Source organism: Symphalangus syndactylus, chromosome 18 (assembly GCF_028878055.3).
Source record: "Symphalangus syndactylus isolate Jambi chromosome 18, NHGRI_mSymSyn1-v2.1_pri, whole genome shotgun sequence".
Classification (NCBI taxonomy): Eukaryota; Metazoa; Chordata; class Mammalia; order Primates; family Hylobatidae; genus Symphalangus; species Symphalangus syndactylus.
The window spans coordinates 109,040,862-109,061,390 of NC_072440.2; the positions used below are offsets into that span (position 1 = coordinate 109,040,862).

The following is a 20,529-nucleotide window of genomic DNA, read 5'->3' on the forward strand; positions in this document are numbered from 1 at the left end:
TAAATAAACCCACACGTATATGGTCAACTAACCTTTGAGAAAGATACCAAGAATACACAATGGGAAAAAGACAGTCTCTTCAATAAATGGTATAGGTTGTGTATCTGTGATCTGAAAATTTGAAATCCTAAATGCTCCAAAATCTGAAACATTTTGAACATGAATATGATGCCACAAGTGGAAAATTTTACACCTAACCTCATGTGGTGGATTATAGTCAAAATGCAGGCCCACAACACACAGTTTATTCGGCATCCCCAATGGGAAAAGAATCCTCCCACCCCCTTCAGCTGCAGCATATCTTTTCTGCACACGCCCAGATTTCCCCCCACACACCCACAAAGAGTAAGAAAATGTCATGTGTGCAGGCTGGATGTGCCAATGGCAGCCTCCCTACAGTGTTCCACGTGGCCAAGACCTGTGTGCATTACTCACCATGTTTTTTGCTTATTCTTTGCATTTCTGTATACTGACAATGAGCTATCCAAGAAAGAAATTAGGAAAACAGTTCCATTTACAAATAAAAAAAAATTTTTAGGAATAACTTTTACCAAGCCAGTGAAACACCTGTACACTGAGAACTATAAACCATGATAAAAAAAAAATTGAATAAGATGCAGACAAATGGAAAAATGTTCAGTGTTCATGGATGGGGAAGAATTGTCTTCTTATGTGATGTAAAGATAGTGTTGAAAATGTCAAAAAGGTCAGCAGATACCCCTGCGAGTAATAGTGATAAGAAAAAAAGGAAGCATTTGTATTTATCTATAGCACAGAAAGTCATGCTGTTGGAGAAACTGGACAGTGATGTAAGTGTGAAACAGAAGAGTACCATGTTGGAATGACCACCATATATGAGCTGAAGAAACAGAAGGATAAACCGTTGAAGTTCTATGCTGAAAGTAATGAACAGACGTTAATGAAAAATAGAAAAACACTGCATAAAGCAAAAAATGAAGATCCTAATTGTGTATTGAAAGAGTGGATTCATCAGCATTGCAGTGAACACCTGCCACTTAATGGAATACTGCTTATGAAACAAGCAAAGATCTATCACGATGAACTGAAAATTGAAGGGAACTGTGAACATTCAACAGCCTGGTTGCAGAAATGTAAGAAAAGACACAGCATTAAATTTTAAAAGATGTGTGGTGATAAAACATCTGCTAATCATGAAGCAGTGAAGAAATTTATTGGCATACTTGCTAAACTCAAAGCTGTTGAAAATCTCATGCCAGAACGAGTCTGTATTACTGATAAAACATCACTGTTTTGGTGTTATTGCCCTGGAAAGACACCGACTTCAGCTGATAATACAGGAATTAAGGATGTCAAGGAGAGAAAAACTGTGTTAGGATGTGCGAAAGCAGCAGGCACTCTAAGTGTAAACCTGGCTGTGATAGGCAAAAGCTTGTGCTCTTACTGTTTTCAAGGAGTGACTTTCTTACCATTCCATTATTCTAACAAAATGTGTGGATCACCAGGAAAATCTTTTCTGGTGGATTTTACAAATATTTTATACCAGTGGCTCATGCTCACTTCTGGGAAGCTGGACTGGACAACAACTGCAAGATTTCGTTATTCCTTGTCAACTGCTCTGTTCATTCTCCAGCTGAAATTCTCATCAAAAATAATTTCTGTGTCATGTACTTTCCCCTAAATGTGACTTCATTAATTCAGCATTTGACTAGGGTATATTAGTCTGTTCTCATGCTGCTAATAAAGACATACCTGAGACTGGGTAATTTATAAAGGAAAAGGGCTTAACTCACAGTTCCACATTGCTGGGGAGGCCTCAGGAAACTTACAATCATGGTGGAACGCAAAGAAGAAGCAGGCACCTTCTTCACAGAGTGGCAGGATGGAGTGAGTGCAAGCAGGGGAAATGGCAGATGCTGATAAAACCATTAGGTCTCATGAGACTCACTCATTATCACAAGAACAGCATGGGAGAAATTGCCCCCATGACTCAATTATCTCCACCTGGTCCTGCCCTTCACATGTGGGGGCTGTGGGGATTATACTCCAGGATGAGATTTGGGTGGGGACACAGCCAAACCATACCATTCTGTCCCTTCCCCCTCCCAGATCTCATGTCCTCACATTTCAAAACACAATCATGACCTTGCAACAGTCCCCCAAAGTCTTATTCCAGCATTAACCCAAAAGTCCAAGTCCAAAGTTTCATCTGAGACAAGGCAAGTCCCTTCTGCCTATGCATCTGTAAAATCAAAAGCAACTTAGTTACTTCCTAGATATAATAGTGGTACAGGCATTGGGTAAATACACCCATTCCAAATGGGAGAAATTGGCCAAAACAAAGGGGCGACAGGCCCCAGGCAAGTTGAAAGTCCAATAGGGCAGTCATTAAACCTTAAAGTTCCAAAATGATCTCCTTTGACTCCATGTCTCACGTCCAGGTCATGCTGATGCAAGAGGTGGGCTCCCAGATTCCTTGGGAAAGCTCTGCCACTGTGGCTTCACAGGGTGCACCCGACTGGCTGCTTTCATGGGCTGGCATTGAGTGTCTGCAGCTTTTCCAGGCACACAGTGCAAGCTGTTGGTGGATCTACCATTCTTGGGTCTGGAGGATGGTGGCCCTCTTCTCACAGCTTCACTAGGCTGTGCCCCAGTGGGGCACTCTCCCTAGCAGAGGTTCTGCATAAGGGCTCTGCCCCTTCAGCAAACTTCTGCCTGGACATCCAGACATTTTCATACATCCTCTGAAATCTAGGCAGAGGTTTCCAAACCTCAGTTCTTGACTTCTTTTCACCCACAGGCTCAGTACCATGTGGAAGCACCAAGGCTTGGGGCTTACACCCTCTGAAGCAATGGCCTGAGCTATACCTTGGCCCCTTTTAGCCACAGATGGAGCAGAAGCAGCTGGGATGCAGGGCAGCATGTCCCAAGGCTGCACAGAGCAGGGGGGCTGTAGGCCTGGCCTGTGAAACCATTTTTTTTCTCTTAGGCCTCTGGGCCTGTGATGGGAGCAGCTTCCATGAAGGTCTCTGACATGCCGTGGAGAAATTTTCCCCATTGTGTTGGTGATTAACATTCGACTTCTTGTTACTTATGCAAATTTCTGCAGCAGGCTTGAATTTCTCCCCAGAAAATGGTTTTTTCTTTTCTATTACATAGTCAGGCTGCAAATTTTCCAAACTGTTATGCTCTGCTTCCTCTTGAATGCATTTCCACTTAGAAATTTCTTCTGCCAGATACCCTAAATCATCTCTCTCGAGTTCAAAGTTCCACAGATCTCTCAGGTGGGGGCAAAATGCCACCAGTTTCTTTGCTAAAGCATAGCAAGTGACCATTACTCCAGTTCCCAATAAGTTCCTCATCTCCATATCGGACCACCTCAGCCTCGACTTTATTGTCCATATCAGTGTAAGCATTTTGGTCAAAGACATTCAACAAGTCTGTAGGAAGTTCCAAACTTTCCTACATCTTCTTGTCTTGTGAGTCCTCCAAGTCTCTAGGTAGGAGTTCCAAACTTTTCCACATTTTCTTATCTTCTTCTGAGCCCTCCGAACTGTTCCAACCTCTGCCTGTTAGCCAGTTCTAATGTCACTTCCACATTTTCGGGTGTCTTTACAGCAGTGCCTCACTCTCTGCAGTACCAATTTACTGTATTAGTCTGTTTTCATGCTGCTAATAAAAGCATACCTGAGACTGGATAATTTATAAAGAAAAAGAGGTTCAATGGACTTACAGTTCCACATGGCTGGGGAGGCCTCACAATCATGGCGGAAGGTGAAGGAGGAGCAAAGGCATGTCTTACATGGCAGCAGGCAAGAGAGCATGTGCAGGGGAACTGCCCTTTATAAAACCATCAGATCTTGTGAGACTTATTCACTGTCATGGGAGAAACCTGTCCCCATGATACCATCACCTCCCACCAGGCCCCTCCTCCAACACTGGGAATTACAATTTGACATGAGATTTGGGTGAGACCAGCAAGCCAAACTTTATCAATATTGGCCTTGGCAATGATCTTTTGGATAAGACACAAAAGCACAGGCAGCAAAAGCAAAAATAAACAAATGAGAGTGCATCAGATTTAAAAGTTTCTGCACAGCAAAAGAAACATCGGCAAAATGAAAAGCAGTGTACAGAGTGGAAGAAACCATACATCCAATAAGGGGTTAATATCCAAAATACATAAGGAACTCATACAACTCAATAGCAAGCAAACAAAATAACCCAGTTTAAAAATGAACAAAGGACCTGAATAGACATTTATCTAAAGAAGACATACAGATATCCAATAGGCATATGAAAAGGTGCTCAACGTCACTAACCATCAGAAAACTGGAAATCAAAACCACAATGAGACATCACATCGCACCTGTTAGGATGGCCAGTATGAAAAAGACAAAAGATAAGTCTTGGGGAGAATGTGGAGAAAAGGAAACACTTTTATATATTCAAGGTGGGAGAGAACATAATGGAAAACAGTTTGGAGGTTCCTCAAAAATTAGAAATAGAACTACAACCCAGTGGTCCCACTTCTGGGTATGTATCCAAAGGAAATGAAATCATTAGCTCAAAGAGATCCCTGCACCTCCATGTCAATGGCAGCTTTATTCACAGTAGCCAAGATGTAGAAGATGCACAATTGTCCATTTGACAGAGGAAGGGATAAAGAAATTGTGGTAGATACATATACAGTGGAATATTGTTCAGTCTTTACAAAGAAGGCAGTCCTGCCATTTGAAACAATATGGATGAACCTGGAGGACATTATGCTAAGTAAAATGAGACAGAGAAATACTGCACGATCTCACCTGTGGAATCTGAAAAAGTCAAACTTCTAGAAAGGAAGAGTACAATGGTGGTTACCAGAGGCTGGTGGGAGGGGTTGGAAATTGGGAGGTGTTGGTCAAAGGTTAGGAACGTTCAGCTTATAAGATGAATACGTTCTGGACACCTCATGTACAGCATGAGAACTGTAGTTAATAATAATGTATCGTGTACTTGAAATTGGCTAAGAGTGCATCTTAACTGTTTGCATGACAAAAAAATGGGGTTAACTATATGAGGTGATGGATACGTTACTTAGTATAATTGTGGCAGTCATTTCACAATGTACGTGCATATCAAAACATCACATTGTGGCCAGGCGTGGTGGCTCATGCCTCTAATTCGAGCACTTTGGGAAGCCGAGACAGAAGCATTGCTTAAGCCCAAGAGTTCGAGACTAGCCTAGGCAATGTAGGGAGATCTTGTCTTTACAAAAAATTTAAAAATTAACAAAGCATGATGGCATGTGCTTGTGGTCCCAGTTACTTGAGAGGCTGAGGTGGGAGGACTGCTTGGATCCAGGAGGTCAAGGTCGCAGTGAGCTGTGATTGCACCACTGCACTCCAGCCTGGGTGACAAAGCAATACCCTGTCATACACACACACACACACACACACACACCACAGTGTACTACCTAAATATACACAAATTCCATTTGTCAGGGACACTTCAATAAATCTAGTGGGAAAAAACCAACATTATGATCTGAAGCAGTATTTTCCAAATTTGTTTTGACTGCACCTACAGATAGTTTTATATAATGACTTCCCCCACACATGTAAATAGATGTGCACGTAACTGAAATAAACTGTTCACAAGGGAGTACTCACATTGAAAACGGGTGGCACACTGTACTTTACTCCAGCCTTGTGCTGGCCCCGGTGCCCTGATGTGGCTTCTTGGCCAGTCACAGGCTGCAGCCCCTAGTGGAAGAGCTCTGGTGCTGGGATTCACGATATCTCATGAACCCTTAGGCAGCCTTTGGAGTAGGCAAGTTCCTCTTCAGATGTAACGGGGTTCCGGCAGGTGGTGGCATTGCCAGTGGCATTGCCCGCAGGGATTCAGGTGAGCCCGGCGTTCAAGTCGGTAGGTGCAGTGCCGTTACTGAGGGAGCTTGCATTTGAATTAGGGAGATGTCCATGCCGGGATGTGGAAGGACTGCGTGTGGTGGAGAGAAGCCTTGTTGGAGCAGTTATCCCTGGGCAGCTCAGCCTCTGCTAGAATGGCGGAAAACTTTCACACGGGGCTGCCTCTCCCTGGCCGCATGTGGGGCAGGCAGTGTGCCTTGATCATGGGGCCCTGCAGCAGAGCCTGGAGCCTCGTGATAGAGTATCCAGCCAGGCACCTCTGGTCCTTTGAGGTGAAGCCTGTTTGGCAATCAGGGCTGGTTGGACAGGCAGGCGTGCAGCACCCAATTCTGAATCTTTCTAGTTGAGCAACCTAATGTGTAAAGTAAGGCGGATGTGACTGTATTACAGGTAAAGCCGGGTGCATGGTAGGAGCTCCATAAGTGCCGGTTGCCATTATGACGTGGTTGAAGCTGACTTCCTATTGGAAGTAGCACTTGAGCTTAAGACTCTGGATGGTGAGTCCTTAAACTAAGACACTGTAGGTTTTCTGGAAAACGGCAAACACAGGCCGAGATGGGACCAGGCAGAGACTACAGGGAGACAGATTTAGCCGGTAAGGCAGGAATCAGGTGGGCGATGTCTCCAGACAACCCGGAATGAAATAACAAAGCCATGGCCAGATCTTAGGTTAGATTGAAGAAAAGGCAACATGACAGACATTAAAAAGTACGATTCAGTGAGCTTTTTTTGCATTTAGAATTTAAGAATGATAGAGATGGCCGGGCGCAGTGGCTCACGCCTGTAATCCCAGCACTTTGGGAGGCCGAGGTGGGCGGATCACCTGAGGTTGGGAGTTCGAGACCAGCCTGACTAACATGGAGAAACCTCATCTCTACTAAAAATACAAAATTAGCCGGGCGTGGTGGTGCGTGCCTGTAATCCCAGCTTCTTGGGGGGCTGAGGCAGGAGAATCACTTGAACCCGGGAGGCGGAGGTTGTGGTGAGCCGAGATCGTGCCATTGCACTCCAGCCTGGGCAACAAGAGCAAAACTCCGTCTCAAAAAAAAAAAAAAAAAAAAAAACAAAAAAGAATGATAGAGATGTGTAACTACTCCGAAGGGTTTGTTCCCGGGATGGTTCTCGTGGATGGAAGAGGCGGGTGCCACAGAGGAGCACTTTCTGCTTGATACATGGGGAGTTTAGGGGTCACATGGGACATGTGGTCAGAGCTGGGGAGTCCAGTGGACGAATTGGTTCTGGCTTTGTCCAAAGGCATGCCGCCATGCTGTTCCAGCCCTCGGAACGGGAGTGGGCAGGTTTGGGAGGAGGAGCATAGAGAGAACAAAGGGCAGGTGTCCACCCTGGGGGCCACCTGCAGGGCTGCACCTTGACCTGGCCCCAGCAGCCCCTTGCAAATTGATTCACAAGCAAAACCTCTTTTTTAATGAGGCACTTTGGATACTGAGTAGCAAACCCTTTCCATGGGGTTCTAGGGCAAACCAGTCTTCACTGAGTTGTACTTGATAAACAGACTTTTTCTAAGTTCTTTTTTATGCATTTAAGAATGCACAGAACAGCCTCACATACTCAGAGGGGGTGGGATGAATTCTTCCCTCCTTCTTCGTCAGCACACAGTTTACTAAGGGCCTCTTAGGTGCCCTTCACAGCCTGTGCTGGCTGCTTGCATATTCCCATGAGTGGGAGGTGTGAGCTCGTTGCTCGTACAGAGTCGAGAGTCTGGCCAGGAACCCGGGTGCCAGTGGTGATCAATGTGTTGCATGTATGGGGTGTGTGCAGGCTGCCACCGGGAAGGACCAGGGAAAGTCCCAGCGACCTTTGCGGATCAGTTAACTCCATGGGGGGAAGTGGTGTTTCGACCAAGGCCTGAGAATGTGCGGGCCAAGTGATAGGAAATAGACCACATCTCTTTGTCGTCATCTGCCAACTACGCGTTTTATTGTAAGTGATGTGCCCTTCCAGCTTCAGTCCTGGTTCTGTGAAGAATAATCCATCTCTCCAGTCTCAGGCTTGAGCAGTTTGTAGGACCCTGAGGCTCCTGGGCTCAGATTCTTCTGAATTGTCTTTCTTCACCCTTTCCCTCTTTGCCTTGACATTTATCTCTTAACAAGAAACAGACACACAAAACTGTGATTGGTTAGGGAACTGCCTGTCACTACTCTGCAAACATGTAGCCACCACCCGTGGCTGTGTTTCCAGAAACACACAAAGCTTCTGTTTGTGTAGTTGGTTTCCTAGACTTCTAGTAAGATGCTGTCTCGATCTGGTCTCTCTGAAAGCGAATCAATGATGTCATCGTGCACCCATCTACCCAGGTGACAAGTTTTCAGTCTGTCTGGCAGTCACTCTTCAGGGCCTTCCACGCCCAGGCCTCCCTCCCACAGACTCAGTCGGTACTGAGGCTCAAGTGCCATGTGACCTTCCTTCATTTCCCTGTGCTCTTTGCAGACTTCACCACAGCCTTACAATGTTCTCTGTGATCTTCAGAACCCAAGAAGCATTTCTTGAAAGCTTTACCTGTGAGAACTCGAAGCCAGGTTATTTTCTAAAGCAAATCAATATTACCTCCTGTACTCTTTAAGCCTTTTTTTGCTTCTTTTTGAATTATATTTTTTCTTCATAGATCTAAAAAGTTACTTATACAGCCACTTGAAACTCATTTTATTGTTTCCTCTGATACTATGACTGAGAAATACGAGCTTTTTCATTGAGAAGTATATCCCTTGGCCCACACCAAGGCAGATATAAAATCAGTCGCATGCAGAGAAAATGAGTGGAATAGTGCACCACGATTTCCTGCAGGAAATACCCTCCTCTCCCCCACTTCTTTTATTCCATGTCTGGAGCAAAACTAGACTAAGGTGACCCATTTTCTTCTAGCTAGGGGAAGAAGGTGTTGCGGTGATATGTCTGCAGGGAGAGCGTCTTTTAGAGCACATGCTCCTCTTAAGTGCAGGATGCTTGCTGCTGGATGTGCACGTAGAGGCAAATGTTTGATTCGGCTTTGAATCTCTACCACTTTGGAATTGGTACCCATTCAAATGCGTATGTAAATGTCTTGCTAAGCAAAAAAAAAAAAAAAAAAAAAAAAGGCCGTGAGGGGATTTGGGAAACAAGTTTTCAGGAGCACTGATTATGACCATCGGCTCCCTAGGAGGTGAAATGGATGCTTCAAAATCTGTTGCAGAGCTGTCCATGGCCATCGTGTGCATGTGCACCTGACTCTATAAATGCTCTAGAGTGTACCTCAGCCATTGTGTGCGTGTGTTCCCGACTCACTGTGAATGCTCTAGAGTGTGCCTCGGCCATTGTGTGCGTGTGTTCTGGACTCACTGTGAATGCTCTAGAGTGTACCTCGGCCATTGTGTGCGTGTGTTCTGGACTCACTGTGAATGCTCTAGAGTGTACCTCGGCCATTGTGTGCGTGTGTTCTGGACTCACTGTGAATGCTCTAGAGTGTGCCTTGGCCATTGTGTGCGTGTGTTCCCGACTCACTGTGAATGCTCTAGAGTGTACCTCGGCAATTGTGTGCATGTGTTCTGGACTCACTGTGAATGTTCTAGAGTGTACCTCGGCAATTGTGTGCATGTGTTCTGGACTCACTGTGAATGTTCTAGAGTGTACCTCAGCCATTGTGTGCGTGTGTTCCCGACTCACTGTGAATGCTCTAGAGTGTACCTCGGCCATTGTGTGCATGTGTTCTGGACTCACTGTGAATGCTCTAGAGTGTGCCTTGGCCATTGTGTGCGTGTGTTCCCGACTCACTGTGAATGCTCTAGAGTGTACCTCGGCAATTGTGTGCATGTGTTCTGGACTCACTGTGAATGTTCTAGAGTGTACCTCGGCAATTGTGTGCATGTGTTCTGGACTCACTGTGAATGTTCTAGAGTGTACCTCAGCCATTGTGTGCGTGTGTTCTGGACTCACTGTGAATGTTCTAGAGTGTGCCTTGGCCATTGTGTGCGTGTGTTCCTGACTCACTGTGAATGCTCTACAGTGTACCATGGTCATCGTGTGCATGTGCACCTGACCGTAAATGCTTTAAAATGTACCATGGCCATTGTGTGCATGTGTCCTCAACTCACTGTGAATGCTCTAGAGTGTAGCATGGTCATTGTGTGTGTGTGCACCTGACTCTATAAATGCTCTAAAATGTACCATGGCCATTGTGGGCGTGTGTCCCCAACTCATTGTGAATGCTCTAGCGTGTACCTCAGCCATTTTGTGCGTGTGTTCCTGACTCTATAAATGCTCTAGAATGTTCTATGGCCATTGTGTGTGTGCATACCTGCCTCATTGTAAATGCTCTATGGCAGTGGTCCCCAACATTTTCAGCAACAGGGACCAGTTTCGTGGAAGACAGTTTTTCCATGGACCAGGGTGGATGGTTTTGGGATGAAACTTCCACCTCAGATCATCAGGCATTAGATTCTCATAAGGAGTGTGCAGCCTAGATCCCTCGCATGCACAGTTCACAACAGGGTTCCTGCTCCTATGAGAATCTAATGCCTCCTGATTTGACAAGAGACAGAGCTCAGGCTGTAATGTCACTTGCCCACTCCTCACCTCCTGCTGTGCGGCCAGTTCCTAACAGGATATGGATTGGTACAGTCCACAGTCTGGGGGATGGGGACTCCTGCCCTAAGAATTTTCTGGGCCATGATGTGCATGGACTCACTTTGAATGCTCTAGAGTGTACCAGAGCCATGCCGGGTGTGCACCTGACTCACTGTGAAAGCTCTAGAGTGTGTCAGGGTCGTGTTGGGTGTGCACCTGTGTCATTGTGAATGCTCTAGAGCATACCAGGGTCATATGTTGGGTGTGCACCTGCCTCACTGTGAACACTCTAGAGTGTACCAGGACCATGCTGGGTGTGCCCCTGACTCACATGTATTTAGTATTGCTTATGAGGGGTTGGGGAGTGAAACCTCCCTTACTGCCTGGGAGTGGCCATGGGGGTTTCTCAGCTGAAGTGACACTTGCACTCTGTGGGGTGTATCAGGGTAGCCAGTGGGGCCTCTGAAGATTCTCGGGTGGGGCCCAGAAAGTGGTATCTCAGACTGGTACTGTGCGGGGTCTTGCTGTTTGCAGCCTTTTTGTGATACGTGATTTCTGAATATCTGCCATCAGATTTGACCCGTGATACTGGTGTCTGCCTCTCTCTGTGGAGCATGTTGCTTCACAGAGGGTGGCTTTGGCTTCTCCACTAATCTGCAGTGGGATAAAACGTACACCTCTTTGTACAGTGCTTTTACATGAGTTTAACTCAATTTTTTAAAAAATTTGGATTAAAATCTTAGCTATGTGAAATATTTAGGATTATTCTTTTTAATGTTTTTATTTGTTCATTGACAAATTGCAATTGTATGGGGTTACTTTCTCGACTTTTATTAAGCACCTATGTTTATTGAAGTTAAACATCAAACTTAAAACATTTAGATGAAAACTTTTCAAAATATATTTTGATGTTTACTACTTTTTAGCTAGAGCTTACTGCAGGTAAACCCCAGTGATTCTTGGCGGTGACTAAGAACAGTTCCTTACACAAACTGTAATACAGTGTTGCTCTTACAGCTTTGTGAGTACATGCTAGTGTTTCAAATTCCATCCAAAACGAACTGCCCTAGGTTATGGGGTCTTATTAATTCCTGTATTTTTGCTTCCTTCCCCCCAATCTATTTTGCTCTGAATTAATCATCTTTTGTAGCTTGCTGAATCACCCACATTTCTGTTTAGAGCCACCCCTTTTCTCTCCTAGTCCACAATTTTGTTCTCTTGTGGATTTAGAAACCAGATGATGACACTGATTGGGACTGTGGGCAGTTGAAAGGGCACACTTGTCTTCTGAGGAAGGGCTTGAGGATGCTGCTCTTTGAAACACAGTGTTCGAAGCTTCATAGTTGTTCAGAGGCCTCTAAAACATTTCTTCATTCTAGAGTTGTTGACTGTTTTCCAAATCCAAATGTACTAACGGTTATAATTAAATTTATTTTAAAATAGTCTCATTTGTTAATATGACATCTTCACTCTTACCTGGAATTCTTCACTCTTACTTAGAATTCATTAACAGGTATTAAGTGTTGTGTGCCCCAAAGGTTGCCGGTCATTGTGGGGAACATAGGAGAGTTTTAATAGATGGGGTATATGATTCAGAAGCCTTTAATCTGTTTAGAGACACTGTAGTCAAATATTTATGGCACCAAAGGAGGCAGCCAAGATTAGCGTTTGCGCATTATTAAAATTGGTCTATGGGAACGTGTGGATAACTTACAAGCTCTTAGCTTTGATTCATAATTAGGTAGTCTTTGACATCAGATTGGCTAGTTCTCACCCTGCGATGTGTGAGTTAGTTGGGAAGGGAATCTCTGCCTTTCTGGAGCTTCTACTAAAAACCCCAAGTGTCTTGGTGCTGATGTAGACTGCGTCTTGCTGGTACCATGCTGAGAAGTCACTGTCACTGCATTGTTGGCATAGCCCACACGGATACTCCTTGCTCCAGCCTTTTGCTTGCTTGTTTTTTGGTGGGAAGCACACGTGAGTTATAAGTGAGATCTGCTGGGGAGCTTATGAATCCATGGAAATTTACTGCCCGTCATACAGAAAATGTCCCGCATGGGGTAAGTGCATTACTCCACCAGCACGAGATCTGTGGGCTGCCCATTGCAGCCTTCCCTCCCCGCATTGCATTTGTTCCTTGGAATTCACTGTCAAGCTGTCCGAAGTCTACCTGTGTTTACTTGCAGTAACTGGGCTACAGAGAGAAGTGTGATCGTTTCGCTCCAAAAAAGTATCTTCACCATTAGGGTCAGCCACTGTCTTAACTGGACAGGAGCAGCGGGATTTGGAGCAGGTTTTTCAGCATGCTAGCTATAGAGTTTTGGTCTTGTTTACTACATATTACATGTTTATTATGATTATGATTAGATAAGATACAATAAACTCTTGGTCTAATATAGGCTTGATGTGCCTTTGATCACAGTACTATGAGCTTTCTGTGTGTTCCTTAAACTATAAATGAGAAAGAGATTGTGGTTTTGAATGATGTTAATGTTGTGATTACAAGTAATGATAGCTCCATGGACAGTCTTGAGATGATGATGTAAGGGAGGTATGCTTGAGGGTGCCCCCAATCAATCCATATTGTGTTCTGTTTAAAAAGAAATAGTGTAGTACCTTATTGATGTCTTTAATTACTCACGAGTTAAAGCACATGGAATGAAATTCCCTTCTTTGTAAATAAGCATTTAAGAATCTCACCAGAGAAAACAGAGATCCATATTTGTGACCACGTTGAAAAATTCTTGGTCTCTTTATGGCTTTATCGCAGAAGTGAGAGGATTTTGGTCTTTGTTGAGTAACTGAATATGCATTGTATCATTTACGATGGCTTTGGCTGCAGATGATGGGAAACTGTGGCTCCAGTTGGCTCAAACATTAGGAAATGGCCTCACATCACCCCTGAGCCTCGTGTGGCTGGTGGCAGCTCCTCTCCTCTGCCCTGCTCTAAGCTCTGTCCTCCCATCTCGTCCAGTACTTTGCTGTTATCCTTGAGTGCCTAAGGAGATCGCTACAAAGGATGTGGGCATCCTGTGCAAATCACCTTCTCCTCTTTGCCTCCCTGAGACTCTCCACCCTCCAGCCCCCACAGGCCTCCCTCACGTCTCGTTGGCCACTGCTGGTCAGTGTCCATTCCTTAGTTACTGATGAAGCCCACGTTGGTGAGTGTCTTAGCTTAGGCTGCCATAAAAAGTGCCACATTCTGGGCAGCATCAACATGAAAATGTGTTCCTGGGGCGGGAAGTCCAGGATCAAGGTGCTGGCTGATGCATTTCCTGGTGAGGGCTCTCTTACTGATGTGTAGACAGCTGCCTTTTCACTGTGTCCTCACATGATGGAGAGAGACAGAGGAAGCCTGCCCTCCAGGTCTCTTCTTTTAAGGGCATGAATCCCATTGTGAGGGCCCCAGCCTCATGACCTCCTCTAATCCTAATCACCTCCCAAAGGCTCCATTTCAAGTACAGCCAGTCCCTGACTTATAGCCTCTCGACTTTGCAATGGCATAGAAGCACTATGCATTCATAGAAATTGCATTTCGAGTCTCATACAACCATTCTACCTTTCACTTTCAGTGTGATATCCAATACGTTACATGAGATATTCAGCACTTTCTTATAAAGTAGGTCTTGTGTTAGATGATTTTCCCAGCTGTAGGCTGATGTGAGTGTTGTGAGCGTGTTTAAGGTAGGTTAGGCTGGCTCTGACGATGAGTGGGTTTGGTGCATCCGTTGCGTTTTCAGCTCACGGTATTTTAAACTTACGATGGATGTGGGGACATAGCCCCCATGTACATTGAGCAGCATCTGCAGCATCACACCAGGTGGGGGGCTAGGACTTCCACACATGAGTCTGGGGAGGGGGGCACAATTCAGTCCATAACAGTGAGACAACGACAGTGTTGTCAGGCATTGCCAGATGACAATGTAATAAATACTCTAGTGACTACAGGCCGGAAAAGAGTTCCTGCGTCATGAAGAATGTGTATCACAGCTCTTAGCTACCAGCCTGGGTATCTCAAATGTTTATGTTAACATTTGGTACTTCTCTTTCTCTTAGTGTTGTGTGGGAGCCAATGGGAGATGGGAAGAAAATCATTTCATTGGCCGATAACCATATCCTGCTGTGGGATTTACAGGAAAGCTCAAGCCAGGCTGTGGTAAGTAAAAGGAACAACACAGCATTTGTTTTTGTATTTTTAAACCAAACACCGCATGCTCTCACTCATAGGTGGGAATCGAACAATGAGATCACTTGGACACAGGGTGGGGAACATCACACACCGGGGCCTGTCGTGGGGTGAGGGAGGGGGGAGGGACAGCATTAGGAGATATGCCTAATGTAAATGACGAGTTAATGGGTGCAGCACACCAACATGGCACATGTATACATATGTGACAAACCTGCACGTTGTGTACATGTACCCTAGTACTCCAAGTGTAATAAAAAAATAAAAAAATTAATAAATGGGACCTTTGGGCTAAATTCAGAATATAATTCTTGATTCACAACAGTTTAGAATTTAAACCTTAGTTAATGAACAGACTGAATCATCCATCAAAGAACTGACTGATGGGGTCTTTCAGGTGAAAGCAGTTTAGATGTCACTCAGGGCTTGTGAGATATGACACAGAACCCAGTGGTTTGCAAAACATCTGCCTTTTGCTGCACTTTGAGCAAAGGAGGGAGTGGGATGCCCAGGAGTATTTTCTACTGTTTCCAGCGTGCTGTCCTTCTAAGGAATGGATTCTTAAAGGATATTTGGGTAAAATCATAGTGTTAAAGTAGGAGCAATTATAACATTTTAATTTCATAGTGGTGCCTAGCTCTTTTCATGTATTGCTATGAGTTATGAAAATAACTTTTAGCACTTTCTTTGGGTTGAGTTTTGCTTTTAAATGTGCATCGTTTGAATACTTTGTCTTTCACAGAGTAAATATTAATATATATTTTCATATTTGATTTCTTAAAATTTTCTCCTTTAAAATGTGTTTTTTACATGCATTCATAATTTCATTGCATTTGTTTATGTCAAAGTAACCACTTTAGAGAAGAAAAAAGGGAAGAACTTTGAACTGATGTCGCTTACAATGTCACTTATACCTTGGGGGCTGCGTTGCCTACACACAGTCAAAGGGATCACGAAGCATCCATTGGATAGATTTCTCCAGTGATGGCCTCATCTTATATTTATTTGTTCCTACCATGTTTTTTTAGCTCTTCTCCCTCATGGTGCCTTAGAATATTAATAAGTCCTTTCCTCACCCCTCTAGGCTGATGAGGTGGTATGAATAATGATGCATCATTATTAATAAGTGGCACAGAAGTAAGACTTAAAAATATTAAGTTTCGGCTGGGCGCGGTGGCTCACGCTTGTAATCCCAGCACTTTGGGAGGCCAAGGCGGGTGGATCACGAGGTCAGGAGATCGAGACCACGGTGAAACCCCGTCTCTACTAAAAATACAAAAAAAAAAAATTAGCCAGGCGTGGTGGCGGGCGCCTGTAGTCCCAGCTACTTGGAGAGGCTGAGGCAGTGGAATGGCGTGAACCCGGGAGGCGGAGCTTGCAGTGAGCCGAGATTGCGCCACTGCACTCCAGCCTGGGCGACAGAGCGAGACTCCGTCTCAAAAAAACAAAACAAAACAAACAAACAAAAATTAAGTTTCCTGTTAAAGCTTTAAACCTCTGAATGGACAAAAGGGAGTCTCACAGCCTTCACCGTGGAATTAAGTGTTGGGCGTTCACCCACAGCATCAATGGTGTTTAAGGAAGAGAATTATTATTTTTATGAAAAACTTTAAATATAAGGCATATCTTCATATCTTGGAGTAGAATGCAAATTTCACACAAACTTTTAAGATAAAACAGGAAACGAATGACATTTCATGCCTGAGATTGACCCCTGTGGACCACGTCTGCAGGCTGGGGATATATGTTCATAACCTCCCACGTTCCAGGAGATTTGGCAAAGAGTCCTGGTCATGGTTGAAGGCGATGCCTTCCTTGTCCCTTCCCTCCCTGCGTTTTTGCAGGGCGTTCCTACATAACTATAAACTTCCAGGAAGAAGGAGGAAAATACTTCCCTATTAAAATGCCAGGCTCACGGTAGGCTTTGGGCAAGACGCTTGGGCAGAGGACCCAGCTCCCGGTGTAGACACTTGGGCAGAGGGCTCCGCTCCCGGTGTAGACACTTGGGCAGAGGGCTCCGCTCCCGGTGTAGACACTTGGGCAGAGGGCTCCGCTCCCGGTGTAGACACTTGGGCAGAGGACCCAGCTCCCGGTGTAGACACTTGGGCAGAGGGCTCCGCTCCCGGTGTAGACACTTGGGCAGAGGGCTCCGCTCCCGGTGTAGACACTTGGGCAGAGGGCTCCGCTCCCGGTGTAGACACTTGGGCAGAGGGCTCCGCTCCCGGTGTAGACACTTGGGCAGAGGGCTCCGCTCCCGGTGTAGACACTTGGGCAGAGGGCTCCGCTTCCGGTGTAGACACTTGGGCAGAGGACCCAGCTCCCGGTGTAGACACTTGGGCAGAGGACCCAGCTCCCGGTGTAGACACTTGGGCAGAGGGCCCAGCTCCCGGTGTAGACACTTGGGCAGAGGGCCCAGCTCCCGGTGTAGACACTTGGGCAGAGGGCTCCGCTCCCGGTGTAGACACTTGGGCAGAGGACCCAGCTCCCGGTGTAGACACTTGGGCAGAGGGCTCAGCTCCTGGTTTGGGAAGAGCTGAGTGGAGCCTTCTGCACACCTACTGTGCTTGCCGTCTCAGGGAGGATGCCGGGGAGAAAGGAGACCCCACACGTTAGGATGCGGCAGGTTCTCATTCACCCCAACTTTGGAGACCTATTCTCTAATCAAACTGTGAACACATCTTCAGAGCCTCGGTCATCTCAAATGGATTTCATAGCAGGGTGATTAATCTGTAACTTATTTTCTGCAGAGATCAATTTAGTTTTCTCTCCCCCTTTTTTATCCACTGTCAGCAGTTCTGTCAATATGACTTTGTGACCCTCCACTATGGTATTTAATACAGAAACCTTCCTATCGATTTGAGCCATCTTCACACCCAGCTTCTCGATGTTTTTTTATTGTTTGAGGATATTGCCTTCTGTGGTGAATCTAATCTCATGCTCACTGCATCATTACCTTTTGCAATTAAATTGGAAATTCCGTGCCATTTATAATCATTAGCAGAACTCAGGAGAGGCCTGGAGTGGAAGGTTCCGTGGGGGCCACAGACCCCGAGGAGGGTAGAGGGATGGCCGCCCTGTGTCTGTGTGTGCTCATTCATCTTCGCCTTTCCCAGCTTTCACTCGCTGTGAAATAAATAGCTTCTGTCAAGGAGCCGACAGTGGCGGAGCAAGAAGGAAGCTTGCATGAGGATTCGCTGCCACCTCTGCCTTCTGTTCATGTAGGGGAGCAGGAGCTCCTTGGAGGTGGCCATCTAGAGAGTGCCATCTGCTTGGCGTGACACACACAGCACCTCTTTGAAGGAAGGGAGTGTGCTTCAGGAACACAGTGTTTCTATTGGAAAGTTTCTAATCAGAGGTTTGAAATGTACCACAGGAGGATCAGATAAACAAACATAAGCTGGGGGGCACTCCTAGCGACAGCAGCATGGTCCTTGCAGCCAACGCCATGTCCAGCGTAGCCTGTAAATGCAAATAGCGTTTGTGTTTTGGGGACCAAGAGAGCAGTGGGCAGAAGCCGAGCTTAATCTCAGGGCTCGTGGGGAGGGGCTGGGAACTTTGTGGGCAGTGGGTGGTTTCTCTGGCTCCTCGCCAGTGCACCTTGGAAAGCCTGTTCTGTTTTCATCTTTCTTCTCCAAACTGGAAGAGACATGGTACAGAGGAAAGAAAGAGGCTTGTTTTGTTAGTGTTAAAGTGGAGAACTTCATGTGTGGAACCTGACTGCTGGTTCCAGCAGCGACCCTCCTGTTCACTGCAGCGTGCCCATAGGTGGATTCATTTGCCCTTTTATTTCTGATATTTTATTAAAATTTTATTTACTTATTTTTAAACGTTCGTTTTAGGTTCAGGGGTGCACGTGCAGTTTTGCGATGTAGGTAAATTGCATGTCACAGGGGTTTGGTGTACAGATGATTTCATGAGCCAGGTAATAAGCACAGCACCGATGGGGAGTTTACAGTCCTGTCTCCTCCCATCCTCCACCCAAACTATGCATGTTCTCACTTAGTAGTGGGAGCTAGGCCAGGCGCGGTGGCTCATGCCTGTAATCCCAGCACTTTGGGAGGTTGAGGCGGGTGGATCACCTTACATCAGGAGTTCGAGGCCAGCCTGGCCAACGTGGTGAAACCCCGTCTCTACTAAAAATAAAAATAAATTAGCCAGGCGCAGTGGCAGGCGCCTGTAATCCCAGCTACTCAGGAGGCTGGGGCAGGGAGAATTGCTTGAACCTGGGAGGTGGAGGTTGCAGTGAGCCAAGATCACGCTACTGCACTCCAGCCTGGCGACAGAGTGAGACTCCATCTCAAAAAAAAAAAAAAAAAAAAAGAAGTGGGAGGTAAACACTGAGAAGACCTGGACATGGAGAATGGGACAGCAGCACTGGGACCTCCTCGACTCACCTGCGGATGTTGCTTTCTTGTCTAGAAATCAAGCGTGCTTACCCCTGCCTGTGGCTGTGATTCTCATGGGGGTGTTTAGGGACAGCTCCTTGTCCCAATGTCTGTCCCTCGTCCTCTGTGGCAACACAAACCAGGACAAGCCTCACTCCCCAGCCTCTCTGCAGCCTGCTGTGGCCATGGGACTGAGTTCTGGACAAACAGATGTGGGTGGGACAGGTGCGTTCACCCTGAATGAGGAGTCGTTCCCTTCGCGTTTTAAGTCTCTGCTCCTGAAACGTGGAGGTGGCTGGCAATGCTCTTTCCTATTCTGTCACTTTTCTTTTCCTCTTTTTAGTAGGGTCTTTTTTGAGCAAAAGTTTCTCTCTTTTTTTTTTTTTTTCCCTTTTAGGACAGTTTTAAGTTCACGGCAAAATTGAGTGGATGATACAGAGATTTCCCACAGCCTCCTCCACTCTCAGCATATCCCCTGCTGGTGTGGGACCTTTGTTATCACTGATGAACCCACACAGGCACATCACCGTCACCCAGAGCCCCTCGTTGACATTAGGGCTCCCTCTTGGTGCTGGACGTTCTGTGGGTTTGGACAAATGTGTCCTGACACCAGTCCTCCACTATGGTGTCACACAGAATTATTTCACAGCCCTAAAAATCCTTTGTGCCCCAACGATGATTCCTTCCTCATGCTCTCCCTCCAAGCCCTTTGCAAGCTCGATCTTTCCACCATCTCCATGGTTTTGCCTTTTCCAGGATGTCACAGAGTTGGATCCATACAGTATGGATGGTTTTTAGATTGGTTTCTGTCCATTAGTAATAAGCAGTGAAGGTTTCTCCAGGTCTTTTCATGGCTTGAAAGCGCATCTCTTTTTATCACTGAGTAATGTTCCACTGTCTGGAAGGTTTCTCCATGTCAATGAAGTTCAGTTTGTCGGTCTTTCCTTTTCTGCATTGTCCCTTGTCCCAGGGCTGACAGCTGAGCTGACTTGGGTGCTGAAGATTGTCTCCTGCTTTCTCCGGAGGGGCTGATCGCTGTGCATTTGACAGTGACGTCAGGGCCCACTTTGGTTAAGATGCACAAGGTGCCTGGGCTTCCCCTTCCATGCACCCTCGCCATGCGGGGGACACGGAGTCCAGGCTTCCCTGTTGTAGGGGGGAGCGGGGACATGGTTTTTTTCTGGGCTGCTTGTCTGGAGTACGTGATTTCTGTCTAGAGGTTTTGTGTCCTACTCGGCTGCCCCTTTTTGAAAATGTGGCTTTCAGTGGGCTCTTCTGGGGCCTTACTTTGTAGTGTTTCCTGGCTGCCGGCTTCTTCGGCTCCAGGTCTGGGGTGAATGAGGCAGAAGGAGACCCTAGGGAGCCCCACTGCGTGTCTCCTCATGTGCCACGTGGGCCTGCCCTCTCTCTCCAACTTTCAAATCACCCTCTGTTGTATGTGCAGTGTCCAGGCTTTCTTTGTGCTTAGTGAGAGAAACACGGAACGGGCGTACACCCTGCCTTCCCGGCA

At 46.0% G+C, this 20,529-nt stretch overlaps 1 protein-coding gene across 7 annotated transcripts in view; it reads left to right on the forward strand.

Moving 5' to 3' along the window:
- Positions 1–20,529, forward strand: part of EIPR1 (EARP complex and GARP complex interacting protein 1) — a 177,353-nt gene that overhangs the window by 137,824 nt on the left and 19,000 nt on the right. For all 7 annotated transcript variants that reach the window (XM_055251546.2, XM_055251545.2, XM_063622858.1 and 4 more), the window contains one exon: positions 14,505–14,604. In XM_055251546.2, the coding sequence (XP_055107521.1) occupies positions 14,505–14,604 (100 nt within the window). The remainder of the gene's footprint in view (positions 1–14,504; positions 14,605–20,529) is intronic.